A 26,257-nucleotide genomic window follows, 5' to 3' on the forward strand; every position below is an offset into this window, starting at 1 on the left:
GATGCAAAGCAAAGGGAAACAAAGTGGGAAGTGAGGAGGAAGACCCTGAGAACGAAGAATCACATTCACACAGACCTTCTGCAGCACTTGGGAGGTCTACAAGAGCAAGACTAATGAGCACACTTAATAGCAATGAATAATATCCAGCCAGCTAAGAGCATAAGTTACATGTTAAAAGTCTGGCAAGGAAATAGGTCTGCTATTAGCTACTGTGCTACCACACACTCCAGCTGTGTCCAGGTGCAGAGCCACACACACACATGCACAGCTGTGGCACAATCCAGCTGCATTTGCCAGCAAGAGAGCAAACACCTGCCAGTGCTCCCAACCACCTGGCAGACACACATGTACAAACACACACGCTTGCAGCTGCTCTGTATGTAAATTATGATCAACGACTACATACTGTATGTGTGTATGCTAGTGCAAGTAAGTGAATGTATGCATTTATACGTGACTGTGGGTGAGTGTGCGTATGGCCAGAGGGCAGCTGGCAGAGACAGCTGAGCTATCGTTACATTATACTCTGTCCTCTATAATTACCACAGTCAAACCAGGTTTACTAGTGTAAAAAACAGACTCCAGGGCAGTACAGCACGGCGGTCTTTACAGCATCACCAGTCTTCTGTATTGGCCTCTTGCCATGCCATGCCAGGCTCCAGTAAGGCAACAACAAGAATTTACTACAAAGCAGATTTACAGCTTAGAAAACTGCTAAGAAAACCTAGCAAACCTCAGTGTGTAAGCATGTGCACCAGCCAAAAAATATCTTTGCTCATAAAAAGTTAATTGATAGACTTTGAAACTAAAGAAAATATAAAAGTTGCTGTATCTTCTCATGTTGACATGAGGCTGACTCCGAAAGAAGTTACATTGCAGAAAAAGGTCTACAAAAAGACACAAGCAACTCTTCTCATTTTCAACAATTACTTTTACGCAAAAGTATCAGTACATACTGCTCATGTTACTTCTTCATATGTGCATGTTTATGGCAATTTCTTTCTTAATTTTTCATGTAAAACATATCAGTGCTGTCAGGCAAAAATCTCCTAGCTCCAAAATAGCTATTTTTCAGGAATTAGAAAAAATGCTCTGTTTTTAAAAGGATACAAAGGAGATAGGAGGTTTAGTCACAAGCTTTTTTAAATGCACTTTATTGGTTGAGAAATGTTAAAACACATAGATGTAGAGGGGCACTCAGCCATGATTTTAAATTTTTCTTCTGTGTTGTTGTTGTTGTTGTTGTTTTCTAACTATTTTCCGGTGTACTGTTCTTCTATTTTTTTCTTTTGTGTTGTGTTTTAAAACATTTTTTTGTGTGTGTTTTGTGATTTTAAGTGTACAGCACTTTGTAACATTGGTTTTGATAAATAATATAAATAAACTTTATTATTATTGTTATTATTTAAAGTTCACACACAGTTTACATGACAGTTTCTCCAATCTGGACAATCTCATACACATATTTTGGTGCCAAACGGACACCCATAAAAACACTGAAAAAAACAGTTCACAGCAGGGTCTCTCTGTTCCCCTTTCACCATGTCCATTTAAGTGTAACTGGACCTTTATTTTAACGAAGGCATGATTAGGAAGCACAATTAATGATAGTTAATCAAAGATATGTGTTTCCTGACATCAATCTTTGAATCTGTCACCCGAACGTTGTATTTCTACAGTTTATGTCGCCATAATCGCCAGGATGGACAAAATAATTGCTGCCATGATAATGTTTACAATGTGTAAAATCCTGTGGCAGTATAATATAAACACTTGTAAAAAAAACTGTACTGAGATGTAGCACAAAAGAAGCCTTCAAATGTATGAGTTTCTCTCTCAAAATTCACTTCCCGGATGCATATCATTATCTCACTCATTATCACTGCATAAATCACAAGAGCAAACTATTCGCCAGCATTATACTAAAGTGACTTTTTGAAGTCAAAAAGCTAAACAGGTGTGTGAGAATCCAATACAGCCCCCATCTCTCCAAAATGACTTATGACCTTTGCTGACCCTATCCCTGAGAGCTGAGCTAATATCGATATCCCCTCTCTGCCTGGCTCCACAGGGTTAAAAGGTCAGCATGCCTTCATCTGTCAGCAACAAACTAGCATGGAAGTCTGCACCCAGACCCCAAACCCCAACTTCCTCCTCAAGGCCCCTGCCTCTCCCAATGACATCAACACCTTTTGCTTAAAGAAACAAAAACCAACCTAAAAGCAGCAGCGCCACACTCTATTCTCTGACAGTCTGAGTGTAATGAGCCACCACAGTCATTCACTCTTTGCACTCAATGACATTCCTCTTTGTAACAACACAGGATGTGAGGAAACTTCTCACACTGCTTGATTCAATCATTCTCTCCTTCACTCTTTGGCACTCTCCTGCTTCCTTTTGAAAACTGTCTGTCGGCAAATTTTAACATTAAAGTACCTGTTATGATCCTATTTGGCTTATTTTGATCCATTTAGACTGCCGACCACAGAGATGACAAATTATCTGCACAGAAACTTCTAATCTAATAAAAGTTTGTCTCCTGGAGTATGCCTGTTGCATTGTAACCTAACAGATTATCACCTGCATGCCAGTGTCGTCAGTCTCTCTCAGATTATTGCTGTTTGTCTCTCTGCATTTCCTGCACTGAAATCAAGCTATGTAAAAATGCAGATTCCAGCCATGTGAAAAAGACTGTTATATATTAGTTAGCTAACAACTGCTGAATGTTTAGCTGTGAGTGAAATCTGACTAAGTCTGTGACTGATGTACGTCTAAATGTCCACAAACAAACTCTACTTTCACTAATTCACACAAAAATTAGATTGAATGCTTGAAGAGGTTTGCTTACATTTAGTATTTTCTTTGTTTTTTTCCGTGGATGGTTGTGGTGTCTTCAGTAGTAAAGCACCAGAGGGTTCAAGGAATGGATCAAACCAAGGGACAGAGGGGGGAGGACAGTGAGTTGATAAAGTTTTTTGACAGGACAGCTCCCACTGCAATAAGATCGCTGTCTTTATCATGGATTTTTAATTCATGGAGGTTTTATATTTGCAAAACTTCCCTAGAGCACAGAAACGGTATTTTCAGTTTTGTGACATCATCCCAATGTAAAGTGTAGGCGAAGGGCTGAACAAGACCGAGCAGGAGAAACACTAACAGACCTAATCACAATGTTAGTTTGCAATAACATAACTTTCAGGTGGAAAAACTCTGCATCACATATATAAAATGAAATGGCACTGAGCAAACACTGCCTCAAAAAAGGCCCACCAAAAAAGATCAATATCAGTGAAAGCCTATTATATTTAGAATACTTTCACTGCTTCACTATGCTGTCAGACAGCCGTTGCCTGTGGGGAAATTATGCCGTTATCTCACCACCAGACTCCATTGACAAAAACAGTCATTTTACTTTGGGAACACAGGAGTTGCTGGTCTCCATGGCAGTATTTGGTTGCCAGCAGAAACAAAAGATCGGTTGAACCACTGTGCTCAACTTTTATATCGTTAAACGTTAAAAGTTACGGCTGAAAAATAACAAAAGAAATAAAAAAGTTTGCTGATTTCACATATCTCCATCCACAATTTAAAACAATTGCTAGTTGTCTACCGTTGTCACAGTGATTTGGTCTATACAAAGAAAACCAGAAAGCAGAGACTAATGTGTTGGGCAAGCTGTTTTAATTTAAATGAATTAACAGCACCTTGTTTTTATAATACATTTGTGTGCTTGATATCATGCATTGAGTTACCCAGGCTACTAATTTGTCCAAGTGACCAACCACAATACTGTGACAAATAAAATAAATCACTTCCAGTCAAAAAAGCATGTTCCTTAAACACCACCATTACAGCTAAAAGTCTGAAAAAATGTTTTATGAATTGCTAAACCATGACAATTCAACATTTGTAAAACTACTGCAGATCCAAGGCAATATTGATTCAATGTAGTCTGTAGGACTGGCAGGTTCAGGGAAACCGATGTGCCGTAGGCAGAAGTGGATTAGGCATTTGGGGATTTGCTCTGCGTCAGCAACTTTGATTGGAATGAATGGATGTCATCTTGGAGCCCCATATTGAGTTGCATTAACACAACGATGACGCATATGCATAGTGGGCATGCATGGGTACTGTATGTGCTGTATGCCAGCTGTGAAAGGGGATAACTGTATCAGAGATCAAAGGATTCCCCTTTTCAATATGTTACATACTGCGACATGGAGCTCAAACTGAAATTACAAAGACCATGAGGGTCAGGACCTGCAGTGTCAGACACGAGCCTGGACACACATTCAGCTGGCCAGGTTCATCAGACAGCTGTGGGATGTTGTCAAACTAGTTCTGTGGGAGGCCTGGACTATATAGGTAGGTTTTTGCAGGGCAAAGACATAAAAATGGGAGACAAAGAATGAAACACTGGAACACCTCCATCTCATCTGCTCCATACAGGATTTGATCTCTCCATTCAGATATGGGCAAGAATGCAGCGCGGAGGGACGCTAGCGGGAAGAGGGTGATTAAAGCTTTGAGCCCTAAATCAAAACCCACCTCCAGCAGCTTTGAAATTAAGCCCCTCAAATACCAGAGGATTCCCTGTGAAACGCAAGGCTGTCTGTCAGCCTGCACTGCTAGGAGAAGAGCGAGGCACAGCTGCAGGAACTTTACAGGATATGTGCAAAACGAAGGGTTTTGGCTAAACACACACTCATACACACAGGCACGCACAATAACAGCTCGCACCATATGTTCGGACCACACCACTTCGCATGCCTCAAATTAACACAGTTTTAATAGAATTCCCTCTCTGTGTAAACCCGGCTCCGTGGCCAGCATGCTGTAATATTTCCTTCAATGATGAATTAATGAGAATGGGAATCCTTTTTTTCTGTTTTCCTCTAGCTGTAATTTAAATCCCATTAACCTTCTCACCTTCTCTCAGCCTCCCACTCTTCCTTTTCTCCTCTTCTTCTTTTTCCGATAATTCACTCTGGGTAATCTTTCTCTCCCTTTTCAACTTCACATCCAGATTTGATGTGTAATTTTGCCCTCACTCCTTCTTTCACTACACTATAAATCTTCCGTGGCGACACTGTCAAGATGCCGGCATGTTTTTCCTGTGACAGCAAATACCTCCTTTACAGGATATGGGCCGTGCAGCGAGAACACAGCAGATCTTTTACACCAGACACACATGAACACACAAATCTGCACACACGCACACATACAAAGGAGCAGCATATCAACAGTGGGCCACACAATGCTAATACAAACAACCCAATCTTTTACACACACAGTCACTGAATGATTGAACTCTGTCATTGAAACCTGTCTCCTCTCTTGTAACAGGTCAACAATAATCATCTACTCAAAACAGTCCCTCAACAGACCACCATACAAAAATAAACATCTGTGCGTGTAAACAGACACACATACGTGTGTGTGTGTGTGTGTGTGTGTGTGTGTGTGTGTGGGTGGGTGTGTGTGAAAAGGAGAGGCTAAATATGTTTGTGTGTTCTATATCTACGCATAATTATGTAGTATTTACCTCCGCAAGGCTTGACTAATGATTGATTTATTTGCTTTGTTAGTCCCACACAAGCTTGTACAGGCTAAAGACACTGTTGACTATAGGGAGACTGTGGATTTAGCTATACGCTTCAGTTACAAACATCTATATCAAAGGCATGTGATCAATCCCAATCCTTACAACAACAAGGTAATGCAGCGCTGGTATATAACCAATTTACTTAGGGCTTAAGCACTGCAGCGTTCAATCATTTTTTTCACCATGTTTTTGTTCTTGCTTTTCTCATTTTTCTGTGTCTACATTTCTTACTTTTTTGCATTTAAGTTTTTTTAAAGGGATATCCATAGTAAATGTCTCCATGAAATACTCGAATGCAAGCCCAACAATAGTGCTCATAAGTGTTCATCTTTCTGCTATGCCCTTTGCACTTCCAACCTGTGCAATTGTGCAACCAGTGCAAACCTGCACTGCACTACACTGATATCCCCCCCTATCCACACTCCAAACACTGTCAATATAGACTCTGACGCTTACTTTCCATTGTGCTTCTGCACTTTAATATTTATTCTGACATTTTTCTAATACTACATCTATCCATCTTCTTAATATGCTACTTCCACTACATTGCGCCTTGTACCATAGCATACCTCGGTCTACTACTGCACACTATAAAAATGTATAGTATATTGATCTTTTATTTATTATATGTGATTTTATTTGACCTCTCATGCATGCAACTTTTACCCTTGTTCTGCTGCAACCCTTGAATTTCCCCTCTGGGGATCAATAAAGGATAATCTTATCTTATTTCTTATCTTAAATTGTGCCTGATCAAGGCCTAGTCCACAGGTATAGACACAGGTATTTTTTAACAACATAGCTTGTTTTGTTTTTTGTCCACATGCAAACTGTGTTTTGGATCACCAAAAACGAGCGATATACCTGTTTTAAGGTAAACTGTAATATGAAAGTTGACGGTTAGTACCATGTATATTTGCTTAACTACAATTTAAAAAAAAAATTAAAGTCAACTGGATGGACAGTCTCCCCTGTAGTTTAGTCATTTTCAAAAGGGAGACTTTTTGCACATATATCAGTTAAAAATGGTAACTTTCAGTTTTAGTAATAAAATGTTTGTTCATCCAAATAATCTAACCCTTCTGTTTTTATTTTTTAAGGGTCATTCTGACTGATAACATTAGAATTCTGTAATATTAAATTCACTAATCTCAAATTGTTGGAAACCAATTTATAACAAACCTTATTTAAGATTACATCCAGGGTAAAGATTTTGGGAAACTCCATTTTATGTGTTGCTATGTAGACGGAGGAAAACAGAGATTTTGGCTCGTGACAGTTAAGGTCAGAGTGGTGCAGTTATCTCCTCTGTGTGGCATCACACAATGAGGCAACAGTTTGTGCAGTGGCAGAAGTGGTCAGAAAAACACTGGCTCTAAAATTGCTAATGGGACTTTTTCCATGTTTACACATAAGTGTACAGTTACATTATACTATGCACTATACTGAGGAACAGAGGTGTCAGGGTGCACTACAAAGGTCACTCACTGCTACAAGTCACTCTGGTGATAGCTTTTTTCAGACTGCTGATTGGCCAACATCATAACTCTCTTCTTCCTCTTCTGTGCATGGCTTTCAGGTTCCACATATAATAATAACAGATCTTATTTATAATGACGTTTACATTTGAAACAAATCTCAAAGTACTTATATCACCCCCTGTGGGTTTGAAACGCTCCCAGCTGCTCTTCAGTGGTGTATGTGCATTTTTATTTGGACACTGTTCCTTTTTTTTAATACATTGATGAGAATTTTTTTGAGTACAAAAACCTATTTTTATTAAAAAAAATCCTTTTGTCCGTGTGGATTAGGCCGAAGACATGTAGCAGATGATAACACCTCCAGCTTCTGAGAATGGCTTCTTGGCGCATTTTGTCAGAGAAGTCGAGCTCACAATACGCAGTTAAGAGATTGAGATTTTTATGCATCAGTATGCATAAAAACAAAATGGCATCTGCAATTAAATTTAAAGAACATCTAGAATTACTAATAATATTTATTTATTTAATATTTAGAGGTCTGAAAAACTTCCAACTCTGAACTGCCACCTTGTTTTCCTCGAAAGCAGCTTTTCTTGCTCTTCTGACCCAGTGAGCCATAGAGGATGCACGTTAATAAAAGATTTCTTCCGTCACACATCATCTCTCACTCTACCTGCACAAATATGCATTTTATCTTTAAATTCAGAGTATTCTAAAATTAATCTATCCCTTTTAAATTGTGTGAACATTAGTAAATCAATAAAAATTTAATATAAACACATATTATATTGTCTCTCATTATTTGCACTCTTCTCCTTAAAGAAAAAAAGGCATTCCACTGTTCATCTGAAACTAATATGTGGCTTGTCAGATCAAGTATTATTTTTTTCTCCCTTTTTTTAACAGTGTTTCAGAGCTGCACTACACTGGAGAGACAATAAGACAAAGAGACAATTAGTGCTGAATAGAAAAAGGAAAATTGCCCCTTGAGTGAGAGGGAAACTACTTCTATGTCACTGCATCTGTTAAGATTTCACACACCTCCAAAATGAGGCACAAGGGATTTACTGAATAAATATGGCCTTCCTTTCGTTGCTCAACGGCACTTCAAAAGAGAAAACGCATTCTCCCTTTTCAGTAAGCCACCCTGCTGCCATCTCATTAAGAGGAAAAACACAACTATGTCCATGCAACACTTTTAACCAGCACGGACACCTGTTTCACAATGCAAGTGAAAGATCTGCTGACCAGCAGCCCCTCCGCAGACACCGGCTGGCGGTCTATACTTACACACCTGTCAAAGGTCATGTCCTGCATACTAATTAAACACACGGCGACAGAGCAGAGAACATGATAACCACCCATCACTTGTGTTTTTGTGCGTGTGTGTTACATTTCCTTAGGCAGATCTCATTTCATGGACTAATTCATATCTTACCAAGCAGAGAAAAACAGACAGCACAGCACCATTCATCCTTTTACACTTCACAGGCTAGGCATTCGTACGCGCTCAATAATGTTTACACCAAGCGGACAGTTAATGAGTTAAAAAACTGAGATCTCACTCTTGACATGATCAAAGATTTGATTGGTCTCTTCTTGTCTTTAAACATTAAACATGAATTTATTGCTGGAACTGTCCCTGTTCTGTGGCTGTGCATTTTGTGGCTTTGATGGAAACTGCTGTGCAACACGAAAACTAGTATAAAATTGAATTCTGTATGCAAGCATGTATTTATATTTGCACACCCCCTCCACCAGGCACACAGAGTGCTAAGGGGAACCAGATGGGCACTCCCTCCTGACAGCTCAAAACCCTGGCGATGACAGACCCTCTCAAGCATATAGCATGACACTAGAGGACAAAGCACCTGTTCCCCCACAGCGCTTTCGCACCTCCCTTTCCCCACAGAGACACACACTGGCACTTTCTCAGCCATGAGGTCACTGACTCGCTCAGGCCAAAACTGGCTGTGCCACCTGCAACCCTACAAGCCCAAATGATCATCCGAAACCCAGCCTGTCCCGACACCCCTCTCATTCCTCTCAACCTAAGATGCCTGAACTTTGGCAGACATGGAAGCTGGTCCCATAATTATACTCTATATCACGAGTGTCACCTCACATATGATTACTATGAGCTCATAGCTTGCATGTGAGAGCTCACATAATAAAGCTTGAGTTTAGAGACCACGAGAATGAGCATTCAAACACTTCTTTAAAGGACGGAGAGAAAATTAGATGGACGACTCCAGACAGCTGGTGTGAGTGTGCGACATACTGAGGTTGCAGAGTGTGAATGGCATCCGCAGATGTTTTTCACGTGTCCTGCATGGACCTTCTGTGTCTGTTTGCATGAGAGAGCTGTTCACAGAGCCGACTGGCTGTCTAAATGCTCCTCAGGTCTTCATCAACACATCAGCATCCTCATTTTCTCCCCACTGTTTCCCCGTATAACCCCACAGCCTCCAACTTCTGCTCTTTGCTTTTGGAAAAGCAACAGTTCTGCTATTGACTTCCTAACAGCAAGACAGGGATTTAATGTGTATTGTTGAGAGAGGAGTGGAAAGAAACCAAACTTTGGAGACAGAAAAGAGGGGACGATGACAGAATGATCTCTCTTCAGAGGAAGTGTGTAGATGTGCTACTCCCTGAGCTGGCCCATCTGGACCACCAATGCAAGCATTTCAGTCATCAGAATCACTTATTATGACATTAACATGCTGTGCTTTGTCATGAATATGCAATAGTGAAGCCACACCACAAGTGTACAAATTCTTTTAACACCCACCACTGCAAAATAAGCTAAATATGGGCAGATGTGGAGCCAGAATGACTGAATTACTGAGTGTGGAAAATTGACAGTCACTTTGAATCTTGCTAATCACTTTGGGGGAGATCAGCATCTTATAGCATCAGCAGGAATCAATTATCAATGACTAATTACATTGATCCTATTAATTATGTGTATAATTGCATGTGCATCAATATATTAAAGGGGAAGTTCACCCAAAAACTAGAATACCAACACATTTTCCTCTTACCTGTAGTGCTGCTTATCAAGCCAGACTGTTTTGGCCTGAGTTGCTGAGTGTTGGAGATATCGGCCTTCTCTTGAATATAATGGAACTAAATGGCAGTCTGCTTGTGTTGGTCAAAGCGCTAAAAAAATACATTCAAAAAATCAACAGCACAGAGGGAAGCATGCATCTATTCATGCAGAAGTGGCTGTGCTCATAACAGCACCAGATGTAAACATTAATGGTGTCCTCCTCAGATCAGCTGTTGGTGAGCTACCAGTAGATACACACTTTCTTTTCTGTGGTGATAGGGATGGCAGGTGTAATAAAAAAAAGATACAGTTCCCACATAGCACTATAGCTGAGAGAAAAATTATATATATTTAAGATTTTGTATACAAGTTTGGGGTTTTGGCTCATTTAAATAAAACTGATTTCACTGACATGATATGATGGGGTTTCTTGATTAAATTAAGAGTGTACTTAATTATTGCCCTGCTTACAACATGGGAATGCAGTAGTAGTATGGACTATCTTTGTGCCCCACGTCATCATGGACATTTCATCCCAAATCTAAGCTGAGAAATAAACAGATGAAAATAGATAGACAGGTCCAATTTACTCTTCGTTGGTCAGATTGTTCTGTTTTCATTATGCTAAGCTGTCGAGTTTCACTTGAAATTACATAATATTGAGATATTTATTCTACAGATAGAGACTTATATAGTGAGCTCTTTGAGCAATGAGTTGAGATTCCCATTGCATAGGCTGTCTGAGGAACTGGTAACAGAACGATATAGCTGATGTTTTGATGAGAAACTGAGCATACATTAGCAGCGTGGTTATTTCTTCTTCTTTTTTTTTTAAATCAAAATAAATACCATAATTCCAGACTTTTTTTTTAACAAACTTCCTCGAAAACACTGTTTAGGATCCTCAACATACTTAAACCAAAACAAACTGTTCAGCACTGGGTGAGACATACTCAGTCATGCTTGCTCAAATAAACACACTCACACACACACACACGGACACAGCAAACACAATCCTGGCCTTGGCCGTCAGATCCCCATAGTTTTCCTCTGATTGTTTATAGAAGCAAGTTTTGATGAAAATGTTTGTCTCATCATTGTTCATCCAGGCTGTGTCGACCACCCTAAGCAAGCTTTTCAGTCTCCAGTTGTGCACACACACAGACACACACAGAGTGAGACACTACTGCTCTATTCTTCTGCAAAATGTAGAATACAGTCCACTACATGGGAAGCAGCATCAAGGCTATTAGTGCATTCCACCCCAAACATAAAATTGTCAAAAGCACAAAGAGCACTATCTGTATTGTGATGATGAAGACCACAGCAATTCCACTGTGCAAAATGTTAAAATTATCCCTTGCCATGTGACTCAGAGGTCGTATCAGGGCACACGCAGTCAGTGCTGCACTGTGGGAATGTAGTGGAGGATTAAAGGCTGATGGGAGACTGTCATTATAACCAAGCTCATGAATTCTTTTAGACAACACTGAAGACACTGTGGAAAAAGTTATAATCTTTGGTTCTTATCAAGCAGTTTGCTTACCTTGTGTCTAGACTGTGGCGAGGCTGAGTCTTTCCTGTCCCCGTCGGAGGCTCCATGTCCAACTCTATCCCTGTCTTGTTGCATGCTCTGTCCCACCTGCACCACAGCCTTACATTCCACACAGGACCCAATCACCAGCCTCCTCCCATCATCCACCAGGAGTGTGCGTGTGCTGCGAGGTGCATACAGGAAGACAGGTAGCCTGGCCACAGTAACAGCGCACAGCCTGCCTTGCCTGCGCTGCTCTTTCCTGCAGAAGAAACACACAAAAGCCTCACAGCTGTACTGGCGGGCCCAGGGGGAGCTGGGTGGCTGGGGGTTGGCACTGGATAAACTTGAGGTAGAGGGGGTGGAGGGACCCAAGCCCTTGCTCTCATGCTGGGCCCACTGAGTGTGTAAGTCATGGTAGCAGAGGTTACAAGCTGACACCAGGCCTGTGGCGTCCACTGGCTTGGCACGGGGAGCAGGAGGGTGGACAGTGAGAAATGGGAAGAAAGGCTCCCTCTCCCCACAGCGCCCAGGTGGGTTGACATGCAGCTGGTACTCTCCACCTGCACACAGCTCAGCTCCACACAGGTAACACACCACCATGGAGCTGCCGGGGCGAGAGGCCACACCCGTCTGGGAATGGGGTGGTCCAGATCCCTCAATGGCCACGGCAGCGTGGTACCTGACCAGGAAGGAGCTGACAGAGGTGATAAGGTCTTCACTAAGGCTGAGTCGATATGCACCCCAGATTTCCTCCAGGATAAAATGACACTGCGGGCAGCAGTGAACACGGCCGTTTCTCACCCCCTGGGCATTTGGTGGGCAAGGCAACATATTGATGAAAGGAAAATACATCGCACCACGGGATTTGCCGACACCTGCCTGTGCATATGCCACTCTCACATCCCCTCCACAGTCCTGACCACAGAGGAAACACGCTTCTTGGGATGCTCTAGGTTCAGTATTGCACTCTGTAGACTCTGGGGGAGATAACTGGGAAGGATGAAGAGAACTGGTGCCTTGGTTGAGGGGGACTACATACAGGCGCTGCAGAACAGGCACATCTGCAAGCTGGAAGCTCTGCCACTGCTGCATGAGGGAGGTGTGGCAGCTGCCACACACCAGAGTTGTACCGGCTGGACTGATAGGTATTGCTCCCTGGGGAGGGGAGTGAAGCCACAGGAAAGGAAAGAAGGGCTCGCCCTGTGCCCTCTCCTGTTTCTGAACACTGATTTTAAAGCGGCCATCGTGTCTGAGCCCAGTGCCACAGATATAGCAAACACACTCCTCTGAACAGGTGTCCGCAGCAGGGTGCAACTTTCTCGCTGAAAGGTCTCTGACAGGTCTAAACTGAGCCGTTGGGCCTGTTTTGCTCTCATGCATGTTCATGTCATCATCACTTGTAATGTTAATCTCATCTTCATCAGAGTTGTCAGAGTTATTCTCCCTGGGAACAGCCATGTTGGATTTAGTGGTGACAGCAGCAGTGCCAACAGATGACAGAGCAGTGCTGGGGTGATCCTCGAGCCTTCCTCGGTGCAGCAGCGATGGATGTCTGGACGAAGCACAGCTGCTGTCGGCAACACGCTGGATCTGACGAGGCTCCGCGTGTCTGACATTCCCATCCTCCAGCCATCGCCTGTTGCGCATAATGACCCCGTTGTCTTGCACAGGTGCGTCAGAGAAAGGGCTGTCATAGCATCGCTGAGGGAATCTCTCCTGGGACTTTGCCAGAGATTCTGATGATTGACAGACATTATTCATAATTTTAGCACCGCGCCTCGCCGGCAGAACACTCTCCGCTTTTGGCGATCCCTGCGCCCCATAAACACCCACCGGGTAGCGCATTGCCCGCTGTGAATCTGGGCTGTTTTTAACACTGATGACATTGTTCTTCCTGCTACTGTCTCTTGGCGATTTGCCAGACGCTCTCAGACACTTGTCTTTGCTCATGCTGGCTCTGTCGACTAAATCCATCTCCTGATCTGATATGTTGTCGTTTTCAGAAAAAGACGAGAAATCAGACTCTGCGCCCCCGTCGTAGTTCTGGCTGCTGACACTGATCCTCCTCTCCAGATCATAAGAGATGTTCCACTCCTGTGGGACCCGCCGTGAGTCGCACTGGTACGGTCGTTTCAACCAGTACATGCGCTTCTCAATGGGCGTCCTGCTCCGCTCGAAGGAGTTCCACTGCTCCGTCAGAAAGCAGTGGCACACGGCGCACACCAGCGTATGTCCATCCGGGCTCACTTCACACGCGCCCGGGGCTGGCTCCTGATTCTGTAGAAACGGAAAAAACGGAAGCCTCTCCTTTTGATATGTCACTTGTAATCTCAGTTCCTTCCCGGGTGTAACTCCGCTTCCACATATGAAACAATGAACCAATAATCCGTTCCGATCAGTCCTGGAAGTGTTGCCGGGCAATGGGCTGTCCTCACTGGGCATAGCTGCAGCCATGAGTCGGTGTTTCCGAGATAAGGGTGCCAGTTCCTTGTCACAGGGGGAGTTCATTGTGTTTAAACACCCAAACTACATGGCATCACGTCAACAGTTAGGTTATGCTCATGGCCCACACTTATCTACAGGTCAGGAAATCATACAATCACTGTTAGTCTCAGTTACTCACTGGATGATAAGATACACGAGAGTCCATTGAAACTACAGCGTGCAGCGAAGGCAGCAAACCGTTAACTGTTATCTTTCAAGGACAGGGAGAAAATCACTCAAAACTCCCACGAAACAGCACAAAAGTCCTTGCTCATGAGGTCTGAAGTCCGCATGTTTGCACTGGAAATCCACAGGTAATGTGACAGACGATCACGAGTCGCCTCTCCAGCGAACTTTCCTGCCTGCGCGCTGCAAACTTTGGCTGCTAACTCGCGTACACTGTACACAGCGCCATCCCCGATTCATGGGACCCGCTCCGACACCCCCAAAGACAACCTCCACCCCCTGCCAGCCCCCAGTAATAATTTTGCAGAGATTATGAGCACACACTCCTGCAGTAGCTGTCCATGCGTCAAAGCATGCACAGGATAGCCACGGTTTAACATGCACAGGGGCGTGTATTTAATCAGCAGACTCCCAGCATGTAGGTAGTCATCTGCGAGAAAAACTTAAGAACTGCTTTACATAAATCATTATTAGAGCCTATTAGGGGGACTGCATGTGATTGAGAAGGTTTTAACTATGTTAAAAAAAATATTATCATTTGTCTCCCAGGATGCACAAAGCTGAAATGGAAAAGTGTGATTTTTTTTAACGGCTCCCAGAAGAGAAGCATTCTCTGCTTCATCTCTTCTGAGTTTAAAATATGAATTACACTTACTAAAAAATAGAGCATGCAGTGGGGTTTTTATATGCATATTATGTAAGGCAATTATGAAACAATTCAGACAATCATCACTGCAGAAGGTGTCTGAGAAAGGTGAGACAGTATGGATAATATGCCATTATAATGATGCCTCAGGCAACTCACTCCATTTAGAAGTATCAAACTTTATTTTGAATTCACAATTAATTACTGAGAACAAATATATGAAAATGAATAGAAATGCAACAATATAATCCATTGCACTAGCATTAACCCCCACTGAAACCTATAAGTTGTGCATTTTGATGTGTGTAATTGATGACATGTTAGGTTTCATCCTTTGGATATTTAGTGTCTGGGCAAAAATTGTGCCACAAGAACAAATGATCTTTCCATGAAAGCTTTACTGAGGAGATTTCAAATAATTAAGTTCAATCAGTCAAAAAAGAATCAGTCAAGGTCGAAGAATGTGACACAGCTTTACATCTGAGCAGGTGATCCTGCACTGAGTGCCTGTGTCGAAAAAAGGCACAAATGAAGGAAGCCACCAAGCTGAAAGAGCTGCGTCATGGCTGAGATGGGAGAGACTGTGCAGTGTGACAACAACAGTAGCACAGGTGCTTTTGTAGAAAACTAACATGACATCTGGCATGTGGGAGACTCTTTAACAGCCGTAACAAAACCAAATGTTACAAGTACATATTTAAAGGTCCAGTGTGTGGGATCTAGGGGCATCTTTTCACTGAAAAAGTAATATCCATAACTATGTATTCATTAGTTTATAATCACCCGAAAACAAGAAAAGTTGTATTTTTGTTACCGTAGAATGAGCCATTTATATCTACACATGGAGTGGGCTCCATCCATGTTGTACTACAGGAGCCCCGAGCCGACCAATCAAACACTGGCTCTAGCTAGTGACATTTGTTGTTTTAGTTTTTTGGGGGTTTTTTGCATTCACCACTGTAGTTCTCCTACACGCTTAGAGAAATTTCAGTTCTGCAATCTCACCTCTAGATGCCACTAAATCTTACACACATGAACTTTAAAGGGGAACACCACCTAAATGAATAATTCCAAAGTTATTTCTATGGCCTATGAATGTTCAATCAATATTCATGAACATGAGCTACTTTCTCTCAAAGCCAGCAACCAGATAGGTGAGTCTCAAACTTGCGATGTAGTCAAGTATTAAGTCTAGACCTGCTCTTTAATGAATTGGAGCCTGATTTTGTGGAACCACAGAATGTTAGTTTTTCTCTTTTTATACCCAAATGATGACCTTTATGTAGTATTCTCAGTTCTGAAATAGTGAATGTATCCATACGCTCAGAACATCAACATCTTTCATTGTCTGTGGAGCAGCTCCAAACTGAATACTTACATAACAAATCTGAGCTTTAGTTCTCTGGTTTTTGGATTTTGAAGAAAGTTGTTCATGTTTACTAATATTTTTGGACTATCTTAGACAATAGGAGCAACATTTTGAAATTTTGGAAAAGGGGGGCCATAAGACCACAACCATGCAAGAATGGCTTTAAAACGGCAATGTCACGAGACATGCATGCATGCTTTCCATCTGTTATCCGTCCGACAGTGTGTTTGTTAGTATTTATTACAATTTGCAGCAACAAGTCTTTAAGGGGGGCGAGAGAGAGAGAGGGATGTACAGAAAAACAAACTGATGCTAAAGGCCCAACAACCCAAAGGATATCTTCCTCACTCCATGTGCATGCAGACATCACAATATTTACACATCTACTACAGACCCCATCTGCTTGCTGAACTCAAGTCGAGAAATCAACCCTTAAACACTTGTGTCATTTAACAATAATGCACATAAACTGTTATGTCTGTCCGTTCCATTTTATGCTGCCCCCTGGCCTCGTCCACTCATCCAGTGACTTACTGATGTTAGAGAGTATTCCTCCCCTTACTACTTCTGCAGTTCCCCATTTTCTCCTCCCCTTCATCCATTACACTCTTCATCATCACTCTGTCCCCTGAAGACAAATTGTGCTCCCTTCTTAGCCTTCCAACCACCAAGTCCAAGAGGGTTTTTAATGACACTGCCGAGCCTGACTATAACTCCTTGCCCACCCAAGATCTGCTTTTTTTTCTCTCTCTTCAATATGGCAACCGTGAAAGATCACAGAAAAAAAAGGCATTCCTGAGTGATGCTGACCTGTTTCTACTGACAATTCCCACAGAGAGTAGACAGTGAGAGGGGGAGACGAGCACAGAGAGTGCAGACACCTAACATTAGAGTGTAATTAATGTATTTGCAGATGCATACCCCAATTAATCTGTCCTCACCCAAAGTTACATCTAACACATAGTGAATCACTGATGGTGTGTTGTCAGCACAGATTTACAACACTGCCTTGCAGTGTCAAATTTTGGTACTGCATCATCTGGGAAATCCCCCAGTACAGCCAGTCAGACTGAGGCTCATGCTGGCAAATTGCAGTAAAACAGAAGGACTAAAAGAGAGCAAGTAGGCAGAGCATTTGAAAGGGAAGAAAACAAGAGAAGGATAGAGCTCAAAAAAATGTATGAGATCATCTTTCTTTTCTTTTTTTTTCTGTTTTATTGCTTTCTTGGTGTAGTGGTTCCCCAGCTGGGGGCCGGGACAAATATGGGGGCTCACAAAATGATTAAGTTGATACAAGAAATAATAATGATAAATTCTGTTGCACAAAACTGTATTATTTATTCAGGTTTCTTTTTTTTTAGGAAATACTGGGTACTTTTACCTCTTTTGAACTCTAAACTCATGTCCATACTTATGTCTTAAAATGTGAGGAGGGGTCACAAGTTAAGACACTCCCTAATTTGAAGAGGTCAGACATGGAAAAGTTTGGGAATCACTTTGCCTGCTCTTATGGTGTACATTGTACTTCTCAATATAGACTTTATCTCTGTATTTCTATGAGCTTATCAGTATCACTGGTCCCTGCCCATAGTGTAACAAGAGGCAGGTTATTCAGGTTGATGAAACACTAGAGACAAACATAAAATGTACACACTCCCAGACACACAATCAAGACCCCCAATGCAGCACACACTTATGTTCTACCTATCAAAAACTGTAGCCGATGATATGAAAGTGGAGATTTGGACGTCATCTCTATAACTGTCTTCAGACTCTCAGTACCTGTGTGTAATAATGATCTATGTGTGCAGAGACTGAAATGGTGCCAATGCAGGTTTCATGTGAGTTGAGATATCTGCCGTATTGCTCTTAATGCTCTGTATGGAAATTGCTCTGCTCTGACAGACCCTTCAGGCAGAGGAGAGTGGAAAGGGAGATGGGATGAAGGGTTGTGTGTGTGTGTGTGTGTGTGTGTGTGTGTGTGTGAGTGGAAGTGGGGTTAGTGAGGGGAGAAACGGAATACAATGGGAGAGTGATCTGAATAAAATCCTCTTGTTGAGTAGTGTAGGGCCTCCAGGAGTTTTGTTGGAAGGAGGTGATGATAAGGCCAGGAGGAGGCCACATAGACATTACATTGTGTGTGCGTGCATGCGTGCGTGCATGCGTGATGTGTGATGCCCCTCCCACAGTCTTGGAGGCAGTCCTGGCCAACCTAAATAGACAGTAGGCTGACAGTGGACGGTCCTCAGCTGCTTCACCTGAGCAACTAGGAAAACTGGTCTGTGTGCTTCCTCTTGTTTCCTGCAGCTTGCAGCCACTCTGCATCACCATCTTTTACTTTGCACCTTCAACATCTCCACAGCACACATGTTGCACACATGCACTGCTGATACGGCTTTCCACACCCCATAGTTCAGTTGTGGTAACTTTTTCATGTTCCCTGAGCCAGTTTGTGACAATAGCACCTATAAATGCATGTTAAACTTTGAAACACACGAAACCTGCACACACGACTCACACAGACATAATTCAGCTATATATATGCATTCTATATATATGCATACAAAGGTGCTGAAAGGGCTAGCCTGTGTTCTTTGTTTGTTCTTGATATTTCAGGGTTGCGACAGACACAGCAGGTCATAAATACACCTGATTCCTCCACAGGTAATATACTGCATACTCACTGTATGTGCATGTGCAGTGCAAGCATACTGTATGTCATCCTGTATGTGTCTGGGCTTTCAGGGCCATCTGGGAGGTATTATTTTACAGTTGCACCCCAAGACTCCAAACTTCACTAGAGACCCCCTGGGACCTGGACATGTCAGTGGGAGTGAGAGAATATAATGTTGGTATGAGGAGAACTACGTTTTTCAGAGAGTGTGAGAGCAGTCCAGACTTTTAACTAAATAAATAGCGTTTGGTGCAAAGTATGGAAGTTTATAGCACCAATCAAGATCTAGAATTCAAACACTGTCATCTCCTAAGGGTCCTTACACACCGAGCTGATGGTCAGTAGTCTGAAAATGTCAGGCCATTGGTGAGCAACCACCATGATTAGGATGGACACATTAGGATGTGTTGTTTCTGTGCTAATTGGCTAACAAGCGCCTCGAATCTGTCCTGCCAGTCTTCCAGTTTCCCTTTTTTATGATGAATACAGACTACTGCTGTACCACTGGCTGTTGTCTTTGCGGTGTGTCCAGGTGCAACTTTTTGGCGGAGACTCAGGCAATGTGAGGCAAATCAACAGTCAGCCTTTGTCACAACTAGCTCTTTGATGTTAGATTTACTGTTTCTGGGCCTTAATAATGAAAACAGAAAAAAAAACAAAAAAGAATCATGCTCAAAGTGGAAAGTAATTTACAAAACAGGACATCACTTAGACAAAGCTAGGATATAGCAAGCTGCTTGAAGGCCAACAGCTATGATGGTTTTGTTGAATGCTTTGTTCTGCTCACCTGCACTAATCAGCTAGGATTAGTCAGGGAAACCATTTTCAAAAATCAAGTGTTGGAAGTGATTTCATGAGGATGGAGAAATGTATCCAAAACATTCAAAGTTCAGTATTTACACGTCTTGTAACTGAAGCCAGTCTGTAGATTAGTTTGATTATTTCTTGTCTTAAACCCTTTAACAGTCACTCAGAAATGCCTTTGCAAAACATTACACAACATTATAGGCCATAGAATGTTAACAAAATGCATCAATTTATTAAGAAGAAAAAAAAACAAGTATAATGCATGTAAAAAGTGCAGAAGTCCATGTAATATAGTAGAAATCTTAAAATAAAAGTAACTTCGTACAACAAACAAATAAAAATCAAGTCAAATAGATACAAATAAAAAAATATGTATAAAATAAGGGTTAAAAAAATTGCCAATGTTATATTTTAGAAATCTGAAAATAAAACTAATTTCATAAAATAAACAAACAAAATAAACAAATAAAATAAATAAACAAATACAAATACAAATAGTAATGAATACAGTAACAAAATCTGTTTAAAACATGTGGAAAAAAATAGCTGATGTAATAATAAAAATAAATAGAATTTAATAGAATAAGAGAATAATGAAAATACTAAAATGCATCCCATAAAAAATGTATAAAATGAAATTGAGTTTTGAAGAGTTTTTAGCAAAATTGCCCTCTGACCTCTGCTTCATTAAGAGCGAAAGGGTCCCTCCGCTGTTCATACTGTTAATACTGCTTGATCTGCTGTTTCTGTCAAAGCTTCCTCTTCAAAAACAAAGTTCAAGTACTCCTTACACAGATGTTTTCTCTCATTTTGCCTGATTAGCCCTGTCCCCCAGGACTGAGTAGACTTATACAAACCAGATATGATTGACAGCTTTGTTGACTCTTTTGTCACTCAGCACCTTCCTTCCTTTTTCACTCATCTTTTTACCCCTCTGACTTTAATTCTCTCTTTCTTTCTGTGTCTCTGTAGGGCTCTGTTGATGATGGAGAGCATTTCATCATTATTTTAAAAGTATTTCTACGTTGTTATAAATATTTGGTGTTAACAGGGCTGTAGTAATTGCTGCTGGGTACAGAAAGTCTTGTAGTTAGTGGGCTAATCAGTCTCTTTGAAAAGAGACTGACCACTGACTGAACCCTTTCCCACTATGATTATAAATGTCTGCGGTGAAAAAGGCCCAGTGTAGTGACAACATTTAACCAGAGAAGGCATTACTTTTTAGGTGTGGGAACACACTTCAAACACATTTCAAACAAACTAATTAATAAATTAATGTTGAAAAACTTTTGAAATATAAAAGAGTTTTAATAAGGGACTGAGCAGGGCAGGAAACATGTGAGAGCAGGAATGAGTCCTCTTTGTGTCTGCGAACGTTTTCATGTCTGTTGTGTTTAATAAGGTTTAAAAGTGGCTGATGGCTTTTGATGCCAGAAATAACAGCCATGCTCAGCTGCCAGCCACAGCTCTGCATCCTGCCAGGCAGGAAGTCAGGGTGTGCATGGTCATTTCAGAGAGGTGACACAGGAAGTAAACCAAGCCAAAGTGTCAGCAGTTCAGGTCCATGATGGGCCAAAATCACACTAGCTGAGAAACAAGTTACAAATTCTACACACTAAAAGACATACTAAAAAAGCTTTTCAAGGTTGTGAGGAAGATTAAGGACGAGTCCTTGAAATTGTGACACTTAAGTGTAACAAGATAAATCTCAAAATCGCAGCTGCAAAATTGGGATTATCCTGTTTTATCAGCAGCATTGAAGCATGTTACACAGAACAGAGAGAGAGAGAAAATGCAACCTCTAGAGAGACGCCTGGACTCTTTCCTTGTTTATTTATTCATTTATTTCTGCAGGATCTTTTCCCTCTCTCCAAGGTCAGAGGTGCAACTAAGGAATGTGTTTCCTCCGAACAAGGAAAAACTAACACGTCCAGCTCATACAGTTTGCTGCGGGCCACAGTTCATTAGGTTTTCTGGACCATATTCCCTGCTCTATGACCTATTATGTTTATTCATACTTCCATTTTGGTTTTCTACAAGAACATATTTCCATGTTTTAATGATTAAAAAAAAAAAACAACGTAATCTCTCTCATAATATCAGTGTTGGAACACGTGTAATTATCCTCTGAGAGTCTCTTTAAGCCGCCCTCCCAGCATTTCTGGTTCCTCTGTATTTAGTTATTGCAGATGGGGGAATAGCTGTAATGAAGGATAACTTCACTTACCATAAATATTAACTTCTTATCCCAACTCCCTAACCAAAATAACGGCAACAAAGACCACATGTTTCCTTGATGTTAGCATGTAGCTATATGTAGCATTGTACTTGCAGCCAGGGGGAATGACTGTAACAGAGTGTAGTATCAATTTCATACATGACAAATCACCAATAAAAGTTTCTCAAGAAAAATCTTTACACCTGACGCCTGGGCCACAATGTGACTGCCACACTGTGTGAGCAGCTGCTTCTAAGCTGTGGCACATCTAGAGATCTGGGATCTGCAGGTTTTTTCAGCATGATGCTCATGGTTTTCAGCAAAGATAAACAGTGAAAATGGTCTTTTGATAATCATATTGGCACTATACTACCTCTCACTACAGTTTCTCTGTCTACATTTGTCACGGACATGAATAAAAATAAAACTGTAACCTGTAACGTGTAAAGTAACCTGTAAAGTAAGTTTCCTGGATCCATCTCAAAATAAGTGGAGTTGAGTATCAGCTTTTAATTGTGGAAATACAGAAGTTATAGCAACCAGCAGCTCTGCAGCAGCACCACAGCAGCGCCACAGCAACAACACCAAAAGCGTCTGAGCCACAGCAGTACAGCGAGGTAGCTGTCACGCACTGCTCACACATGCAGTGTGGCCCAGGTATGACATGTTTTAAAAGGACCCAAAATCTGGGGTAAATTTACATCAGCAATCTAGATTATATGTTTCCCTGACGTTATAGCATGTAGTTACATGTAGCAGTGTAGACTACATAATGTAAACACTTGCAGTAGCATGCCTGGAGAAGATGTCCATATAAAGAAATCTATAACAAGCTGATCAGCCTGTCTCAAACATCACAAACATCTGACAATGTAACAGAAAATAAGGAAAAGCATAATAGGTCAAAGTGCAGTCTAGTAGTGAAGTCACCACAGACAAATATGTGTGCTAAGTAGACATTCAACAAAATAAGAGCAATTTTTCTACAAAATGATAAAGCTGTGACTTCAATTAGGTCTATTTTAAGGCATGACTAACAGAAATGCTCGCATAAAAGCATTCATTTACGGTTTTATGCTCCTTATTTGACCCTATCCTTGATCAAATCAAAGTGAGTTTGCGTAAGTGTGCTCTCCATAACAAGTCTCTGTGGCTTTTAAAAGAAAAAGCAAAATAGAGAAGACTGTAGACCATAATACAGATTAAATATAGTCACGTGACATGTGTGGGTCAGGGAGCTTCTACTTTCTCTTGTAGCTAACCCCATTACAGCTGTAATTGACCTCTAAACTCTTTCCCAGAGAGGCATAGCCTGGCTGGAGCCTGTGTGTGTGTGTGTGTGTGTCCCCACTGACACAATGTTGACCCAATCCGCTTTCACCTGTACTTGTCAGTCGGTCATGAGGCCCCTCCCAGGCCTGAGGCTTTATACACCCTCCCATCAGAGACCTTGAAAAGTCTTGACATACTTCTGATGAACATTCCTCCCTTCTCAGGTCACAAAGACCCAACGGAAGAAGGCTACACCGGTGGGGAGAAGAAGAGAACATACTTGTTTTCCACAAGAGACCAGATGAGAGAGACAGAAGGAGTGAATGTAAGGACAGTGAGGACAAGTGATAAGAGGCCCTGATTGTGTTTCCCTGCTGGGTTGTCAGTGATCCACATGGAACTGGAGATCCTGGGACACCTGTTCTCTGTAGCAGATGTTAGTAAACTATCTCTCACTCTGTCATCCTTCTCTAGGTCACAGCATGGTGTCCTGCTTCAAATGAATGTAGCATCTTAGAAGAAGCACCTTTGGATAAGTTCTCATGGTTTACATTTTGTCAAGATGTAGTTTTAGGATATTCAAAATGACACACATACACACACACTCCCACACAGACGCCTAGCCTTTGTAGTAGCAGAAGCCCTTCAATCTCCTGCCCCTCCCTCTCTCTGACACATCACCATCTTTCCCCTCAGCAGCAGCAGCAGCTAATAACCAAAAAATAATGACGAGGATGAAAACACAGGACATCAGGGGCGAGAGGAAAGTCCAGCCGAATCCGGGGATGGTGCTGCTCGTAAAGAGACGCCTGGAATAATGGGAAAGGAATGTGGTGTAACGACTCCCCTGGGACTGGCCCAGCCGAAGGCCCTCTGGCTCGGGAACAACAAACGGGAATGCTTGAGGAGCGCAGGGTGCACACATAAGGGCTTTAACAGCACCCCCCCCCCCCCCCCTCCCACACACCCACAGATTCACACAAACACACACTCACCCCCACCCCCCCTTCCTGTGCCGACCTACTGGAGTCGGCTGTTGTTGTTGGCTGCCTGCCACCTTCGGAAGAAGCGCGCCCTCAGCCTCTCTCTCCTTCCCCTCTCTTCACTCCCTCCTTCCCTCCCTCTCTCTCACTGCAAGAGAGCTGCCAGGGAAATGCTGATGACATGACATCTTCGGAGAGGTCCCTGGAAAAAGTGATTACCGCCCACCCTCGTCCCTATCAAATAATGCTATTCCTTGTCTACCGCCCCGCCTTGCAGTCTATTCAGCACTCAATATCCAGCCCATCTTCCTCTTGCTCCCTCTCCATCTACTTCTATCACCTTTCTGTCTTTATGTGTGTGTGTGTGTGTGTGTGTGTGTGTGTGTGTGGCTGTGCATGTGGTCATGCGTGGGTGTGTGGTCGTGTACATCTTTTGGTATTAGCAACTAGATCACTTGATCTTTCCCCCAGAGAGGAGCAAATGCTTTTACTCTCAAACCCTGGCAAACACATTTACGCACATGCAGTCGCAGCTGTCAAAAGCAAGCATTTTCTTCTCAGGTTCTGCCCTTTAACCTGTGTAACTGTGTGTGTGTGTGTGTGTGTGTGTGTGTGTGTGTGTGTGTGTGTGTTCGTGACTGGAGTATTCAAGCCAGGTAGGAAAGCCCCTTGTCTCCTGTTCATTTTTGCCCCAGTGAACAGCGGTGCTGTCTGATACATGAGGTGCCTGACATACACACAACTAGCATAAGGAGTCTTTAATTCCTCGCACACACACACATACACATACACACACACACGCACACGCACACGCACACGCACACACACACACACACACGCACACACACACACACACACACACACACACACAGAATCTCCTCTCACAGCTTGTGTGGATTCCTGGGGTGTGTTGGTCACGCGAGGAGCAGCATAAGTGCTGAGCTTAAGCCAGGAGTCAGATGAGGAGAAAATGTTCAGATGAAGGAAGGATGGAGGACGGATGGAGGCAGGCTGGGCGGCTGCGTTTGGGTCAAAGCCATCTTTACATTCAGCCCTTTGACTCACAGCTTGATCCCTGTTGCCAAAGCCAGTAAACCACGATGAACTCTGAATTTCCAGAGGATGTCTTGGAAGACAGCAGGGAAACAATTGGGTGACTTACTGGCCAGATAATTACTGTTTATAATTATGGTAACCATAAAACACATTTGATTTTTGAAAATTCATCTCATGATGTGCTCACGCTTCCATCTAAAAGTGTTTCACTTTAATGTGATAGAAGTCACAACATTTTTTTGACATTCAGTGGGCAATTACCAGAGATTACTTCACTTTGTATTCCTAGTGAATGTCAGCTGACACAGACTGAAATATCTCAATATCTTCTCGATGAATTGCCATGACATTTTGCACACATGATCTTTGCGCCCTCAGTGACAGTGAATCCTAATGACTATAGAGATCGCCTGACTTTTTTTCAGTCCCATCGGCAGGTCAAAGTTTCCACTTATCCTGTGAAATCATAGACTGTGTAAATAATGGATGTAGCTGCCATGATGTCACCCATTCGTTTGTGGGATGCTGTTTTGAATCCTTGAGTTCTGCATTTCGACTGTTACCATCTTGTTTTTTGGAGCCAGAAGTGACCGTATTTGGACGAGAGGTTGGAGCTGTGGAGGAGCGAGGGGTGGATCTGACTCTGAGCCGGTCACTCAAACAGCCGCGCCCTTAAATATGCAGAACTTAAGCTTTAATAACATTAAAAAAGGGTGAGTTGTATAAAAAGTAATTCTGTGCACAGTTGGCATGAGTGTTTATTTTAGCTATAGAGACCAACAACATTTTTTTGTACCAGGCTTAAAAAAGGAGTTTATTTCTGCTTTAAAGTTGGGCATTTTAACATGGATGTCTATGGGGAGTTATTCACCTCTGGAGCCAGGCTC

At 42.2% G+C, this 26,257-nt stretch overlaps 1 protein-coding gene across 1 annotated transcript in view; it reads right to left on the bottom strand.

Moving 5' to 3' along the window:
- gse1b (Gse1 coiled-coil protein b) overlaps positions 1-11,783 on the bottom strand; it is a 193,512-nt gene extending 181,729 nt beyond the window's left edge. Inside the window, exon 1 of the mRNA XM_042501982.1 lies at positions 11,685-11,783. Within this exon, the coding sequence (XP_042357916.1) occupies positions 11,685-11,768 (84 nt within the window). The 5' untranslated portion in view covers positions 11,769-11,783. The remainder of the gene's footprint in view (positions 1-11,684) is intronic.
- Between the last annotated feature and the right edge of the window lie 14,474 nt (positions 11,784-26,257).

This window comes from Plectropomus leopardus, chromosome 1, assembly GCF_008729295.1.
Source record: "Plectropomus leopardus isolate mb chromosome 1, YSFRI_Pleo_2.0, whole genome shotgun sequence".
In the NCBI taxonomy this organism is placed as follows: domain Eukaryota; kingdom Metazoa; phylum Chordata; class Actinopteri; order Perciformes; family Serranidae; genus Plectropomus; species Plectropomus leopardus.